This window comes from Sebastes fasciatus, chromosome 2, assembly GCF_043250625.1.
Source record: "Sebastes fasciatus isolate fSebFas1 chromosome 2, fSebFas1.pri, whole genome shotgun sequence".
Taxonomy (NCBI): Eukaryota; Metazoa; Chordata; class Actinopteri; order Perciformes; family Sebastidae; genus Sebastes; species Sebastes fasciatus.
This window is the reverse complement of record NC_133796.1, coordinates 5218653-5236065: the sequence shown is the minus strand read 5'-3', so window position 1 is coordinate 5236065 and position 17413 is coordinate 5218653. Positions and strand designations below refer to the sequence as shown.

The window sequence follows — 17413 nt, the reverse complement described above, 5'->3', positions numbered from 1 at the left end:
ACAAAACAAATAAATATTAGTTTGTGCTGGAGTCTGAGTTGTGGTGGCGGCTGGTTGTTTGTTGGTATTAGCGGACTCCATTTCTAACCGAACGTTAGCTATGGTTGCACACTGTTAGCCCTGTAGCGGAGCTGAAGAGAGTAAAGGCATGACGTCGTATCTGTTGGATTTTCCCAGCAAAAGCATCTCGCATTCTTCACATTAAAAGCAGCATACAGGCTGATACAGGAAACCCAGAAAGTCGCGGAAGGTCTCATTTTTTTGTTTAGGTTACAACCTGTTCACACATTGGCAATAAAAAACAATTAAAAAACATTTATAAGTGTAAAAACTTACATACATTCCCTTTAAGTTAACTTTAGAGGAGCTGTTACTGTTACAAACTGTTGAACGGGCATTTTATTTATTTCTTCTTGGAAGGATAACTCAGAGCTGCTGAAGACAAATACAAGTTAAACATGTTGCTGTGAAAGGACTTCAGGGTGGGGAGGACACCTGCAGAAAACTCATGTTATGATGAGAAGCAACACAAAGATTATTAGTCTATTCTAATAACTCTTGGGAAACGAAGTGCTGCTGTGTTTCATTAGGTGATTTATGGCTCTGTGTCTGTGTGTTTTACTGTGCAACTGCCAACAATGATTTGGATAACTCGTTCTCACTCCCAACTCGTAAAATGCTGCCGTTTGGTACGTGCCCCTTGGCATTGGAAATCGACACCTGAAGGCACGCTTTAGCAACAGTATGTGACGAACCGGGCTTTCATCTAACTCCAATGTAGACCCACCCGCGGCGTTGTTTGAGCAAGTGATGTAGTATTAAGAGTAGTAATAGTAGTAAGAATCCCGCAGGGCTGGGCATGACCCAGACTGACTTTACTGTCTAGACTCTAGCAGGTTCAGTTTTAGGGCTAGAGTGAAGCTACAGATATCATATGGAACTAAAAACCTAAGGAATCCATTGGTACCAACCAATGTGATGCTAACATGTTGGGAAGAAGGCTAAATAACACTCTAAAGTTGGTTACCCACGAATCTCCCCTTTACAGACGTGCTTTACACCCACTTTATGAGAATCACATGCAGTATAAATGTGTTATTTTTGCCTATTCTAAAAATGTGTTTGAATATTTCTGCATACTGGGGTCCCTAAACAGTCTTGGAATTACATATATTTTGGGTATCCCTGTAAAACTGAGACTCTTGTGGACCCAACTGTATTCATGTGTGATGATGTTAGTCCCCATAGGAACCATTTCATTGTAGTTGAGACCATTTTTAAAAACTTGACCTCACTGTATAAAATGACCTGTGGTGACCTCTAGGATAATCACAGCCTCATGAAACTTTACAGACACAAACTAGAGACCTAGAGCATTCAGAGGATGGATGGCTTTCCTAGCTAAATTGACAATAAGGGGGTTTCTGAGCAGTTTACACAACAGAAGTGCTCGCCATCCAATGGCCTACGGAAATTGGGATCAACGACCGGCGTTCCTCCTGGGGGCTTGACTACTACAGGCATGTGAGAAGAAAAACATCACAAGTAGGTGTGAACCAACAACTCTTCACATACTAACGCTTTGTCAGACCCCTCGGCTTCGCTTTCCGGTCGCAGTAAAAACGTGCTTAATGTTGTGAATTAAAGAAAAAACACTTGCTTAGGTTTAGGCTACAAAACCTCTCAGGTTTAGGAATAAAACAACATGGTTGGGCTTAAAACTACTAGGTTTGTAAAGTGAAAATGTGATTTGACGTTGTGAACACGGGACACAAACAGCGGTCTCCTGGATGAAAGCCTTGTGTTTGTTGGACTGTAAACTAAATGATGTTCTTTGATGAAACACATCAATGCTGGTGTTAACACACAATCTACTGGTTAAAATTCTGTCTATATGAAAAAAAAAAAAGTTGACGCCATCTAATCAGAAGCCAGGAGATGTTACGGAGCAACTCCTGCCCACATCCGTGTTTTCAAAATGATGCAGAGGGTGGAGTTCTGCTCAGACCTGGGGGTGAAGCTACTGTTTGATCATTAAAATGTTAAAATAATATCAGATCAATTCAGGTCATGAGCTCTGAGTATTTAACTGTGGCAAAGATCAGACCTGACATCCAGACGGACGAGGACCAGAGAACAAGACCAACACACCTGAGGTGAGTTCTCTTTGTGTTTCAGGGCGACAGAAAGGATCTTTAGAGGTTTTAGATTTGAGTTTAAAGGTCTCAACACTTCATCATCAGGCATAAAAGCTAAAAACAAACTGCACTTTGAACAAGTCAAGCCCAAGTCAGTAGTTAAACCAATATTAGATTAGCCAAATCTGAGATCATATTCTGATGTACATTAAGTGTACAACATCTTAACTGTGCATTAATCTCTCTGTATTGCAGCTTTTTTTTTTTTTTCAAGAAATACACATATTGTGTAAGAACTAGTAGAATTTGAGCGTATAGTTATTCTTTAAAACTCTGAGTCAAAGAATTAAAAGCTATATCTGATTAGTCCCTGTGTCAGCAGGTGATATTCCAGTTGTAGAGTGCTGTGAGAGTCAGTGAGCCCTGAGCCATGAGTCCTGTTGTGGTAACTGCCATCCTCCTTCTGGTGGTGCTGATGTCCATGTCGGCCTCTGCATACTGTAAGAGCCAAACAAAAATAATGTTCTACACAGAAAACATGAACACAAAACTGACAGCACTTCTTTTTTCTGTGATACAGGGACTCCTGAAAACATGTGCAGGACCGATTATAAAACACCGTGCAACAAAGACATTGGTGGTGACAACTGGTTCCAGATGGATGACCGCTGTGTGAAGGCGTTCCACCATACGGCTTTTTTGAGCTTTGATGATGCAGAGGTGATAAAAACAAACACACACACACCAGACCACAGACAGTAGATGTGACCTCATCCTGTTCAGACTGTCACTTGCCTCTCACAAGTACAGCAAAAGATGCGAGGAAAGAGGAAACAAGACGTCCTTTACTCTCACGTGTAATCTGAAGTATATTCTGATGACAGAGGCACAGCTATGGAGGGTCATTTAGCAGAATTAAAATTAAAAGGAAAATGGACAGTAGGGATGTCTGTGGCGAAATTTTCCTTTAAGACAAAAAAGAAAATTTGAAAGAGAAAATGAATCATCAAGATTTAAAGTAATCTTTTGTTTCATTTTCCTCCCTCCCTTTTGCATTTGCTCTTCTCCATTTGACATTGAACATTTTTTTAAGGGTGCTCTTGTGTATTCTCGCTGTTCAGAGCAGAGGTAAAGAAATGGCAATGGCCTTCGTGATGGCGGGCCGGAAATATCAAATTAGGGAATTGGGACGCACCCATGGTGAAGTGTCAGTGAGGACTAATTCTCTTTATTTCTGTTGATTTCAGGAAGCCTGTAACCAGCACACAAGTGGCATCTTCGTGGGTCATCTGGTGTCAATCCACAGTCTGGACGAGCTGTGTCAAGTGGAATGTGCCATGTACAACGAACAGAACGGAAAAGCTCATTACTGGATCGGACTCAAAAGGACAAAGCCAATGGAGGTATGTTTCTGTTCAGTTTGTGCATCTAATGTATTTACAATTAAATCACCAAGTATCCAAGAAGGCAGGAAGCAGCCTACTTGAATGCAAAGACATGAGAGGCATAAACTGGGCCTATCATAAACCATCTGACTGAGTGGATAGTTCATCTGATGATAAATGGATGGTTGGATGAACAAAATACACTTTACGAATGTCAGCAAACTACCCTCAGGTAATCCTTTGTTTTTCTTTTCAGGATGATGATGATGCTGATTCTAATTTGGCCTGGACGGATGCTACTGAGTCCCATTATTTTCGCTGGGCTGGTGGCCAGCCGGACAACCATGATGGGGAAGAGAACTGTATTGAGATGAACTACGGGGGTAAGTAAAAGGCTCAAAAGAAGAGTTAATAACTTACTAGACATGAATGTAGACTTTTGAGCCACAGAGAAGAGAAGACGTTACCGAGGATGATTATTAAAGCAGCACAAAAAAACAGGCCAGAGGAGTATGAATGAAGAACATAGCATATTTATTTAATGTGCTTACGCTCATTTCTACTCATAGAATCAGATTCATCCTTTTCTTCTTGTGTTTGAGAGTTTGTGCACATTTAACCCTTAGTATGAGGACCAACAAACCCTCAGTGGTCATGTATATCAATCCCTAAAAGTGCAACATTTAAAGCAAATTTGTAATCTTTCACTGAACTGATTCTGATCCCAATGTCTGTTACACATTATGTACCACTATTCTTTATTGACTCTGTGACGCTCCGCTCGAGGCAGAGGCTTTAAAGCGGAGCTGTAGAGCTTTTTAAAAGGGATGTTACAAGCTTTAGAGTAGTGTTATAGTACAAAGCATTGAGCGCAGACGAACAATTCATAGCAAGTTGGTACTATGTAAAGGAAACATGATAATTTCACCTGTGAGGCATCATTACCATTAACCCTGAAATCATTGACACTGAATCAAGTCTTTCCTGTTTTGTGTTTTCCAGAATGGGGACTCTGGAACGATGAGGATTGTTTGCAGAAGAAGGCCTATGTGTGTGCAGTGAGAGTCGGGTAGTTCAGAGTAAACATGAAGAGCTCCAGTTGGACCCGTCTGCTTCAAACTGTAACCGATGCAAACTTTTGCATTTACTGCAATAAACGTTCAGCATCAGCAAACATGTTCATGGTTCTTGTTTCTTTTCTGTTTGTATTCAGCAGTATGATAGATATAGCCACTGATCCACCGGTCCTAATGCCATGTTATCAGTAGAAAACACAAAGCTTCATTATATCAATATTGGCATGTAGATGTCCTCAGGCCTGGACTGCTATGAAGTAGGAAAAGTTTGGGGCAGATTTGACGGAGTACAGTCGAGTTACATGGAAGTACAAACTTTTAATAACTTTTCATCACTAAGGTCTTTAGATTGTGCTGACCAAATTTGAAGTCAATCAAGTTAAATCTATAGGAGGAGTTTGTAAAAGTACAGAGCTTGGAAATGGCCAAAAATATACAAAAAATCGCACAATAATTCCAAATGGCCGACTTCCTGTTGGGTTTAGAGCATGGCCCCAAGATATTTTTTTTGAAGTTGACATGTGATACATGTGAATACATGTAAGTGAAATGTACCGCGTTAAACCCAAGTTTAGTGCGTTTGCACGCAACCCTAGCCCTTCAAAAACAACTTCCTGTTTCATGTTGAATCAAGAAAACATTTTCCTGACCAAATTTGGTTAACTTGCAAAGAGTAGTACGCCAAAGTAGAGCAACTGTAACTTTCTGTTGCCAGTAGGTGGCGCTATGATGGTGATTCAAAATTGGCCTGTAGATGTCTTCAGGCCGTGACTCCCATCAAAAGTGTGGAGTTTGGAAAAGATCTGAGCATCTGGAGTCGAGTTACAACATTTTCAATGACTTAAGGCTTTTCTGAGCTGAGCTCGAGGTGGATCAGATTAATTTACGTCAAAGTGCAAAACGTAATTTACTGTTGTCAGTAGGTGGCGCTATGACAATGAGTCAAAATTAGCATATGGATGTCCTCGAGCTGGGACTCTTATGAAACATGAGACATTTGGAGCAGATTGGAAAAACATACTCTTTTCTGGCGAAAGTTGCTTCTTTGCCGCCACACCACGGCGACATCGTTCAATACATTTGTATTCTTTTAACAACTTTTCATCACATAGGTTCAAAGATTGTTCTGACCAAATTTGAAGTCGATCGGGTTAAATCTACAGGGACTGAAAATGGCAAAAATTGCCATAATATTGCGCAGTTAATTAAGAATGGCTGACTTCCTGTTGGGTTTCGGGTATACCTCCAAGAGGCTTTTTTGTACATCTCTACATGTTATATCTGCCTACCAATTTTCATACATGTAGGTGAAACCTCAACGAGGGGCTCAAGAGGCAGGAAAGGGTCAAAACTGGGAAGCCAGTTGATACTTTTTGTTGTTTTTTTTAGATGTGTGAGGACCGTGTTTCATAAAATCTTCCAGCAGATGGCAGCAGGAGACAACCATCTACCTCATGTGAAGTCAGAAGAAAGATGTCTGGTGTGTGAGCAATGTGTACTTTAAGTGATATGTGTGGAGAAGCACTACATACTAGGAAATGTCTGTCGTGTGTTCTAATAATTATTCTGGGGGGAGGGGGGGACCTCAGATATCTTTATAGCAAAGCGACAGGATCACATTTGCCACCAGGTTGTGTGTGTGCTCAGGAGCGGTTTGTACTGTGGGTGGCGGCAAAGGCCAGGATGAGAGAGACTAGACTGCTTGTCCTGCCCTGGCTCACATGCTTCTCATCTGTCTCCTGCAGATGTTTGTGGACTGCTGAGCCGGTGTCATGTACCGCTATTTCAACATCAGGAAACCATTAGCCCCAAACGATTACCTGCCTTCTATCTATCTCTCCAGCTATTCGTCTCTGAATGCATCCACTTATTCTTTTGTTCACACCTCTCAGCTGCTAACACCTTGACAACAGGTGGTCAGATGAAAAAAAAGGTATTTCTGAGGTGCTGTCACCTCGCTGGAAGAGGCTTTTTAGCTGATAGCATTAGCCGCTGGTGTTTATCGCGTCCTTGAAGTTCTGTTAAATTCAGAAATGTTCTAAAACTTAGTGTTTTTTCTCTGACACTGTGACTGCTGCTCATTGGTGCACAAAACCCTGATAAATCTGGCTTCTATGGCTGCCAGTAGTGCACTGTCAACTCCCATGATCCTAAATAGCCATAGTCATAACAATGCCTGCGACCAGCCACAGCACTTCACAGCCATAAAGCCCCCCTGGCACGCTCAATTTATCATACATTTCGCACTTTCACACTGTTCACAGAAAGACCTTCGTGTGGCATTAGTGTTAGTTTGTGGAGAGGCCCTTTGACACCCGGCGCGATGCACCTTCCACGGCTCGCATTCACGTCCAACCTGAAGGGAGAGGCGCGAGAAGAGGAACCCGGCACACAAATGTGGGCAATTTGGTTTGCGGCTGACACCCGGCGCTCTGAATAAATGATCTAAATGCTCGCCAGAGATTTTTTTGCCACTGCCGCCCCTCAGCGATGACACAAGGGGGAGGGGAGGGGGGGCAGCACGCCCCCTGTGGCCCTGCGATGGCCAGCCAGGATGAATATGAGGAAATGAGGCAGACATCCAGTAAATAATAGTTGCCATTGTGCCCCTCGGCAAGCGGCGGGACCGGGGGTGGGCTGCAGGGGGGAGGGGGGGCTCTGCATGATATGCCAGGGCCTGACATGGCACCCAGACCCAGAGCTGTCACCCCTGCGGAAACATCACCCTCGCCTCCACAATTTGTGCACTTAACACTTCAGTTGGCACATGACAGGTGCTTATTTCCCCGCACTGGCTTTTCCCCTCGCAGTGATGCCTCTGAGCCCAGGGCACACACGGCATCTGGTATGGATGTCTGTCCGCGATTGCTGCTCGCTGTAAAAGTGTGTGACTACGCCAGTGATACTTTTCACATCTGCTCACACTGCATTTGCAGCCCACTGAGCATGGCTACGCTGTGGCTGTATGTTCATGTGTGTGCGAGGGACAGAAGAGTCATGTGACCAGGGCCGGACTCGGATAATAATTCACAACAGACCATCTATACCGAGACTTTGTCAAGGCTGTCAGCGTTCGGTACCGTCGCAGAAGGCACCCTTTAGCACCAGTATGAGACACACCGGGCTTTTCATTAACTCCAATGTAAACCCACCCGCGGCAAACGTTCAGAGAAAGTGCGCCGGGAGCATACTTGTCAACCCTCCCGATTTTCCTGGGAGATTCACGTTTTTCATCGCCCTCTCCCGGATTCCTCCCGGGGTCACAATTCTCCTGTATTTCTCCCGATTTATCTTCAAATTTGAACACAATTTTTTTTCCTTTTCGTTATTTTAGCCTGTTTTCTGGAGCTGAACAGTGTTTATAATCGCTACTGTTTCCACCCGGATGACAATAGAGCTACACTTCCGCTAACTTCGCCAAGTCTGTCTCTAGCTCTCCTGTTAGCTCCGTTCTCTTTATACATCCATGGTCAGCTTTATCGGGGCCGTTTGAATGCATTTAACATAAATGTCAGTATATGGGTGCTCTACAGCTGTAGCGTCGGCCCATTTGACCGCCCGTTACCGCGATACGATAACGTTTCCTGTCCATGACAGAGTTAGCATGCAGCTTTAGCCGTGATGTTTAGCTCTGCTTTTCCTGGTAATGTGTGAAACCCAAAGTGTTTCCATCCTTTACTGGATGTGTAGTGTTTACCACGCTGGATTTAACATGTGAGAGTGCAGGTCGTATCCATGCAGACCCTCCAACGTTTTCTGCTTTGTCGTTTCGGCCCGCTGCAGTTTGTTTTGGTTGACGGATACGGAACAGATATGACGTCACGTTACTCAGACTACAACGATAAAAGCGGTAACTTCCTTCTTCCTCTGCATACACTCAAATTAAGCAAATATATTGATTCTGGCATTACAAAATCAATTTCAAAATTGTAAAAAAAAATGCAATACAAAGGTAAATCGATATTTTTCCCCACCCCTAACGTTCAGTGTCATTAGATGTATTTCTTTCCTAAACCTAACTATAGTGGTTTTGATGCCTAATCCTAAAGTGACGCCACAAGCAGTGGTATGAGATGAGTTGGGATGAGAACGTGTTGGGCGACCCCGTCTTTGGGAATGACTGCACTAAAATATGCATGCTTGTATATAAGTCTTTACAATGCCATTTAATAATAACAACAACCTCTTGGTACTTACAGTATGTATATGTGTGTGGGTGCACTTTTGAGTTATTTATTGCTCCAAGAACGAATACAATACTGGTCTGCATTTTCATACTGAACCTTCCACCCAAGCTGCTGCTGATTGTTTTTTTTTCTGACTAGTTAAGTGAGGCATAATAATCATGGGACTTAATCATAGAGCTAAGAATGGAAAGCAGCAGGGTATGTATTCACCTCCCCAGCAGCTATCAAATTAAACCCACATGTTGAAAATGTGGTGGATTTCAAAGCTAATACACCGTGTAAAAGAAAATACATCTCCCCGCTATCGATCGGAGTTCACAGGTTTCCTATTAGGCCTGCATCACAGCGTCAGTTTTATTGATTCGTTACCTCTACGACAGAAGCTTCATCATCACGGCGGTCCATCGGTGTCATGACGGGCCGACTTCAAATAGCGGGGCTTTTGATAAAGTGACTGATATATAACATTTATATGGAATAGTTTTATTGTAACTGTAAATAGTGGGAGTTGTTGCTGAAGTATCTGAGAATACACCTTGTAAGCTGTTTGGCCTTGAAAGTACCCACTCTCCCCAGTGTTATAAATAATTGAATGTCCTGTTGAGACTGTCTTTTACCTTGGCGCCCTAAATGACTTTCCTGGATATTGTAATCACACTTGTCATGCTTAAGTCCTTTGCTTCTTGTAGTCAAAGTCACGGTTTCATCCTCCACTCTCAAATCCCATGGCTGTGGTTGACAATTCAAAAACAGAAGTGGGACTCCTCTTTTTGTCCTTGTCAATCACAAGGAGTCTGACTCTTTTCCTGCAGGCCACAGCCAAGACTTCGGGGAGTGATTGTCAGGTGGCATTACTGTCCCACTAACGCTGCTAAAAGCCAGCTTTTTTTTACATTACAAAAAAAAAATTTGTTGATGCATTATTTAACACAGAGATCAGGCACAATTTCTAGAAGGATCTTGAGTTCTGAAACGGACGGTTGCAGCCAAGACTCCTGGGTGATGGTGAGGCGGCTGTGAGGCGCTGTGACAGGCTTCAGTTTCTCTCTTTCTCCCTCACACATGCACACACGCATACATACCACATGGTACACTGTGATACTGCATGTTATTAGTCCATTTTGGCATTTGAAAAAGACATGCTCTATTGCTGATATAAAGCTTTGCATTATATATCTTTAGAATGTAAAGACTAAAACCAACAATGTGTTAGTCTGTTTATGAAAAGGTTGCCTTTCTCCCTTTTCACTGTTCCCCAAAATGAACAGTGTTTAATTAACTGCTTAATTATTGACTTCAGTCCAATGTTTCAGTTTATTTGCATGTCAAGTAGTGTGTATAAATGACACAAGCTTGTTTAGTTTGTTTTATGGGTTCATGTTTTTTTTTTGCATACTTACCAGCCCTCGTGGTTTTCCTGTTTTTCATTACCCTCTCCTGGTTTCCTCCCGAGGTCACAATTCTTCCATTTTTCTCCCGATTTATGACAAATTTTCACACTTTTTTTCCCTTTTCGTTATCTCAGCCTGTTTCTGGAACTGAACAGTGTGTATGATCCCTACTGTTTCCACCCGGATGACAATAGAGCTACACCAACTGTCATTTCCCGGCGGAAGAGAGCAGTCTATGCTCGTGACACAGCGCAGTTTGAGCTCATGTTTAAGCTGCGCTCGCCGTATCCCAAAGTTGGGTAAACTACGATGTTTTTTTTTACAATAGCCGTTGTCTCCATTTTGGACTGAAAGCGCTTATTATATTTATAATATTGTATTGTTCAACACACGCCATTTTGGTAGAGACATTAAATATAACAAAAGAATAGAAATAATAATAATATAATAATATGTTTTTACTTTTGCGCGGCACTTTTTAGGCGGACGTTTTACTGGCGTTCGGTTGTCGCTTTCAGTCCAAAATGGCGGAAGCGTAGCTTTGCTGCTTGGCGCTGATGTTGCAATGACACAAACAATTGACTTTCACTTCTTGACAATATATGTTCTTTGACTGTAGTCCCATACGTGGTTCCGTACACTGAATGTTTAAATAAAAGGCTACTTCTCTACTGTCCATACGCATGCTCCTTCTCAGCAGAAACGCTGCCGGTGTGGACAATTCGCCAAACGTGACATAAATAATTTTAGCTGGCAGGAGAAGAAAAAGTAAAGTTGTTAAATTTACAGATGAGCGTCACATTTTGGTAAACGTGTTATAAATGAACTGGGAAGAAAAGCAGACCACACTTTAGCCCTGGGAGACAGACATCACTGAACTGGTGGTGAAAGGCCGGACAGCAGCTGCAACGACGCAGCTGCAGTCAATCTAATGAAGTGGTACAGTTAGAACTAAACGGATTGACATTTACAATCATTAATAAATGTCTCACTTTCCTCATAAGCAACGTGTCGCTCCGTTTGTTTCGTCAGTCCTAAAAAGTGCACAGAGCAGTGAGGAGGTTATGGTTGGGCCGTGGAATGAGAGCCTGTGGGTGTACATCTGTCAGCAGTGGATTGTAACCACCCACCACCACCGTTTCAGCTCGTCCCAGACACGGACTTTAAGTGGCGGAGTCACATCTGCAGTGGCACCACAGGATTACTGATTATTGTACATATTATAGAGCGTGTCTCCCTGCATTAAAAACCCAGAAAAATAACCCATAGGTCTACTGTTTCATTACAGAATAGCATCAAATAAATTGTTCATAATGAATAATAATAAAAAAATCAGTTAACATAATGAAATGCCGATGCTGTCTGGCTTGTTGAACTGATCATAATTTTGTACTTGAACTAATTATTAGCGTGTTTACTAAGTGGAGATTTGTAAAGTCACTTAAAGCTTCAGTAGGCAGTATATATTTTTGGCATCATTGGGCAAAAATTCCATAATAATCTTTCAGCATATTGTAATTCAAGTGTTCTCCGGCTGATGAGCGGTGCTTGGTATTTCCTCAGCAGCTCTCAACGTGGCTGCCGGGTCATATTATTTTACTGTAATGCCTATTTCTCTCCTCAAATGTTTTCAGAAACATCTTGAAGTGTACTGTTTAGCTGTAAAATTAGAAAGTTTGTGACCCGGCAGCCATGTTGAGATCTGTTGAGGAAATACCAGGCACCGCCCCCAAGCCGGAGCACAGCCAATACGAACGCTCTCTCTCAATGAAATGACCTGTGATTGGCCAAAGTCAAAAAATAGATTTTCTAAAGCATGAACAGAGCCATGAGGAGGCAAGGCAGCTTTATTTGTATAGCACATTTCAACAACAGGGCAATTCATAGTGCTTTACATAAACATTCAAGAACATTAAGACATAATTAAAACAGTTATAAAAACATTAAAGATTAGAAAATAAAAACAAGCTAAAAATAAAAGCTAGGATAGAAGCTAAAATAGAATAAAACACAAAAGAGTAAAAGCTCTAATTAAAGGCAGCAGCAAACAGGAAAGTTTTAAGCTTTGATTTAAAAGAACTCAGAGTTGGAGTTGGTCCTGCAGGTTTCTGGAAGCTTGTTCCAAATATTTGGTGCATAAAAACTGAACGCTGCTTCTTCTGCATGTTTAGTTCTGATTCTGGGGACACAAAGCAGACCTGATCCAGATGGCCTGAGAGGTCTGGATGGTTCATAACATAGCAGAAGATCAGAAATATATTTTGGCCCTAAACCATTTAGTGCTTTGTAAACCAGCAGCAGTATTTTGAGGAGGTGCAGAAGTCTTCTCTCAGAACACTTGAATTACAATATGCTGAAAGGTTATTATGGAATTTTTGCCCAATGATGCCAAACAATTGTTCCCTACTGAAGCTTTAATGGCATTTAAACAAACTCTGACAGCCCTAATTTCAACTAATCCAGTTGTAACCTGACTTTAACATTCAAGTCCTAACCTACATTAACCACCTGTGAAAAGTGGCCCTGAAGATCTTCTCAAAAATGTCCAAAGAGTAAAAGATAGCACACACACACACACAAACACAGAGTGAAAGAGTGTGTCCCAGCATTAATAAACCATAGCGGACACAGGTTTGGCGGTGCAGCCTTCTCGCTCCTCTGTGGTGTACAACACAGGGTGTTGTGAGAGGCCTGACAGGTAGGGAGGAGAGGCCAGCTGTGAGCGATAGCCAGGTGGTCCCAGTCCCAAACCCTCCTACCACATCAGCCCACCGCTGGCCTGATTGGCATTAATTGGCAGGTTGGGGGGCGATGGGGGTCAAGGGGGAACAGAGGGTTGGGGGTGGAGGGTTGGAGGGGAATATGAGAAGAAACAGAGAAAGCAAATGAAAGAGAGACAGACGGAGGAGCTGCAGAAGCTGTGGGCTGTAGGTATCAGACGGACCAATGTACAAATGCAGAATCTACAGCACCGGTGTGTCCATTTTGGCAAGGGCGGCGAAATGTGGACCAATAGCAGTAACTGCTGGCTGTTCTGTAAACACAATGAACTGTTGAGAACTGTGTCAATCATGCTACACCTGCAAACACCTCCCTCCCTGGCCTCCCACCTCCAGCTCTCATGAGCTAGCCTGACCTAAGTTTGTTGTATTCAAGAAAAAAAATAAATAAAAACAAATGCAATGTGAGGATAAGGAAATACTGCAGCATGTCTGAATGAGTTAAGTTATCGAAATTATTGAAATTAATGAAACTAATATTCATCCGTTTTTATTTATTTTTGCTCCTGTTTGAGTATTTCTTTCTCTTAGTTCTTTCCATTTCTCTCTCCGTCTCTCACTCACTGAAGGTCCTTTCAGACACAACGCGACATCGACACCACTGCGCTCTGAAACGACGGCTATTCGCTGCATCGAGTAAAGCCCAACTTCGGGCGCTGCACGCTGTGGCGAGCGCAGCTTAAACATTAAGCTCAAACTGCGCTGCGTCGCGAGCATAGATCGCTCACTCCCGCCGGGAAACGACAGTTGGTGTAGCTCTATTGTCGTCCGGGTGGAAACAGTAGTGATTATACACACTGTTCAGTTCCAGAAACACGCTGAGATAACGAAAAGGAAAAAAAAGCGTTGCCATAAACCGGGAGAAATACGGGAGAATTGTGACCTCGGGAGGAACCCGGGAGGGGGCGATGAAAAACGAGAGTCTCCTTGGAAAATTGGGAGGGTTGGCAAGTATGTGCATCAGTCCCACAATAATAATTAACCTGCATTATTTACATCTTTCGCACCAGATGTATGGTTATACCTGGCGACGTCTTGTTTTCAATACAAGGCCAATATGAGCTGAATGCATCTAATCCCCAGTAGAGAGCAGGAGCTGCTTCAGTGTGACCTGAGCAGACAGCGGGTCACGTTGCCATCAGCCTTCTGCTGACCATCAGCGGCTGCGTTGGACAGGAATCAATACTGAGACACAACATCACAAGTTTATGAAGCAGATGTACTTGCCTCTTAAATTCACCATGGCTTTTAAGGCAGCTCCTCACCGGCCTGGTCTCAAGATAAACATAACCCTCATGACTCCCCGTAATTGTCTGTTGAACAGTTCAGACAAACCGGCTGAATGAACGGAGGCTCTTAATAGTGTCTCCTTGTCACTCCAGTGACAGTTACTTTTCAGGGACTAAAAAACATGTTTTTTTTCTCTCTCTTTCTGAAGAAAACCCTTTTATCCTCGTGTTTTTACCCATCTCTTTTTTGCCTGAACCTGGGTGACTCAATCTTTTCTTCCCTCTGAGCTAAATTGATGGCAGTGCAGGAGTTAATTGTTCAGGCATGTGTTTGGCTTCCTGATGGAGAGTGGATGCGGATCAGGGTGGGGTCAAGGTTCACAATGACATCTTTTTTTCTGGGCACTGGAAATGGAGAAGAGGCCATGGGAGAGTGCTGAACATGGGAGTGAATAGGAGTTCCGCCAAGGCACTTAAACCTGTCTCTATACAGCAGCCAACAAAAGAGAGAAATCATCGTACACATCAGAGACGATGGCATATCCAATGAGAGGCGCCGCTTCATAGAAACTTTGTGAGACATGACACTTTTTAAAAACGTTGGACACACAAAGAGCCTCGATTGGTCTTGCTTGAAAGAACTGTGACATACAGTAAATAACCACAGAACAGTCGGCTTTCAACAGTGAACTCTTAGAAAACTTCTAAAACTTTCATTTATAATTTCAAACAGACGCCGCTCAAAGAATTCAATTACTGCCATTTCTTTTTTCTTAGGTAGGTTTTACTCTATTTATGGACAAGTTCACATCAAAGATGGCTTGAATCAAAGCGTGGAAAAAAACCACAAACTGAATACCGAAGGAATTTAAATGTTATCTCTTCCTACTAGTCAAAGAAAAAAAGCATTTTCAATCAAGTTATTGTAGACACCCTGAATATACATATATGTCTACCATCAATATCCATATTAGATATTTATCTAAAATATTTGAATTGTTACTCCGAGTAGGGAATGAGGGGACGATGTAACGTGAGATTGGCCGGAGAATCGGAGCAGCGGTATTGTATTCGCTTTACCGCACCGTTGTGACGAAAAGAGAGCTAAGCCGGGAGGCAAAGCTCTCGATCTACCGGTCAATCTTCGTTCCTACTCTCACCTATGGTCATGAGGGCTGGGTCATGACCGAAAGGACTAGATCACGGGTACAAGCGGCCGAAATGGGTTTTCTCAGGAGGGTGGCTGGCGTCTCCCTTAGAGATATAGGTGAGAAGCTCCGTCATCCGTGAGGGACTCGGAGTAGAGCCGCTACTCCTTTGCGTTGAAAGGAGCCAGCTGAGGTGGTTCGGGCATCTAGTAAGGATGCCCCCTGGCAGGTGTTCCAGGCACAACCAGCTGGGAGGAGGCCACGGGGAAGACCCAGGACTAGGTGGAGAGATTATATCTCAACACTGGCCTGGGAACGCCTCGGGGTCCCCCAGTCAGAGCTGGTGAATGTGGCCTGAGAAAGGGAGGTTTGGGGTACCCTGCTGGAGCTGCTGCCCCCCGCGACCCGACCCCGGATAAGCGGTTGAATATGAGTGATTTTAATTGTTTATATATTTATTAATACATTTCAACAGATATGATTGAAGAATACGTTGTGGCTTAAAAGAGAAGCGCTGTTACTTTTTATTAAACCAACAAACTGATCCGACTAACAAGTATTGTCTGATTCCTCTGAGCCCGTAGAGCGCCATTAAACTGAAATTGAAAAAGAGTTGTAAGTGATAACCAAACTAATACAAGCTTCTCCTTTCTTTGTTGACGTAGCCGGGCCGGCCGCGCACGCCTTTTAGTGCATGTGAGCGTGCCCCACTAGCTAGCTAACGGCCGCCTTCACAGGTTCCCGTTAATTTATAATGGACATTTGTGTTGTGATATTTAAACAAACTATCCGTCAACAAGGAGATAAAAGCCTCTCGTCTACAGACCGGTCTCTAGAGAGCTCCAGTCAGCTCACAGCGGTCTGTGAGCGTGACCGCCCGGCTGTCGAGGTAGCGACCCTGGCAGGCGCTAGCTAGCTGTCACAGCAGTTTGTGGAGCTTCTAAACTCAGAAAATGTTTGATTTGCCATCTAATATCGTAAAACTGCCAATATTCAAAATGTACACAGTTGATTTCTCGCCTCAAACATTCTCAGAAGTGAATTTAGTGATGAAATAGCTACGAAAAATGTAAAAAACAAGCTGTTTTTGGCTGCTGTAGCCTGTTCCGTTCCAGCGCTTTGCATTGTGGGATACAGTAGGCGAGGTAGACTGGTCCGATGCATACTGGAGATTTTTTCCAAATTAGTATGACATCCAGGTATTTTTGGTATACTGTAGATTTTGCTTTTGTCCGCATACTACATGCTACATTTTGGCCAAATCAGTAAGGGATAATGTACAGCGAGCCGGTCATTGTTGTGAATGAATCCCCAGCAGGGCGATGCTGCTGATTCAATGACTATCAAATGACGAACAATGACCCGCTAACTGTACATTATCCCGCTTATTACACGGCTACTTACTTAAGAAATCAATAATTTGACACAAAAACGGTCCTCCAGAGTCCGACATCAGAGCTGCGCCCATAGCAACGGTCTGTTATACATAGCAACAGTCTGCTATACATAGCAACGGTCTGTTATACATAGCAACAGTCTGCTATACATAGCAACGGTCTGTTATACATAGCAACGGTCTGTTATACATAGCAACAGTCTGCTATACATAGCAACGGTCTGTTATACATAGCAACGGTCTGCTATACATAGCAATGGTCTGCTATACATAGCAACGGTCTGCTATACATAGCAACGGTCTGTTATAGAGACATTACAGACCAGAGAACGCTGTGATTTACCAATCAGAATTGAGTATTCAACACAGCCGTGTAATAATACTAGTATAGTATGAGGTTTCGGATACAGCCTATGTGTTTTTTACTTATTTGCTGAGATCAGAGGGGTAAAAAGGTAGTTTGTGTGTTCACTGGAGAGTTTACTGTACGTAAAAGACAATAAATAAAATCATAAATCTGTATTACAACAACGTCTTTCACAAGTCGGCCTCTATTTTTGTGTGTGTGTGTGTGTGTGTGTGTGTGTGTGTTGGCGTCAGCCTGGGTCCAGAATGGACACTTGGGTGAGCGAGCAGGATGAAAGAAGGAGCCAGCTGGTTATATGGTGTTTACTGTGGTGTGG

The 17413-nt window shown here is 43.0% G+C and overlaps 1 protein-coding gene and 1 long non-coding RNA gene across 2 annotated transcripts in view; one reads left to right on the top strand and one right to left on the bottom strand.

Moving 5' to 3' along the window:
- Positions 1-17413, bottom strand: part of LOC141783034 (uncharacterized) — a 589922-nt gene that overhangs the window by 18890 nt on the left and 553619 nt on the right. The window lies entirely within an intron of this gene.
- LOC141761906 (C-type lectin LmsL-like) lies at positions 2072-4703 on the top strand. Its single transcript, XM_074625581.1, has 6 exons — positions 2072-2156; positions 2521-2638; positions 2719-2858; positions 3386-3541; positions 3780-3906; positions 4526-4703. Exons 2-6 carry the CDS (start codon positions 2569-2571, stop codon positions 4594-4596), a joined length of 564 nt encoding a protein of 187 aa, XP_074481682.1. The 5' UTR covers positions 2072-2156; positions 2521-2568; the 3' UTR covers positions 4597-4703.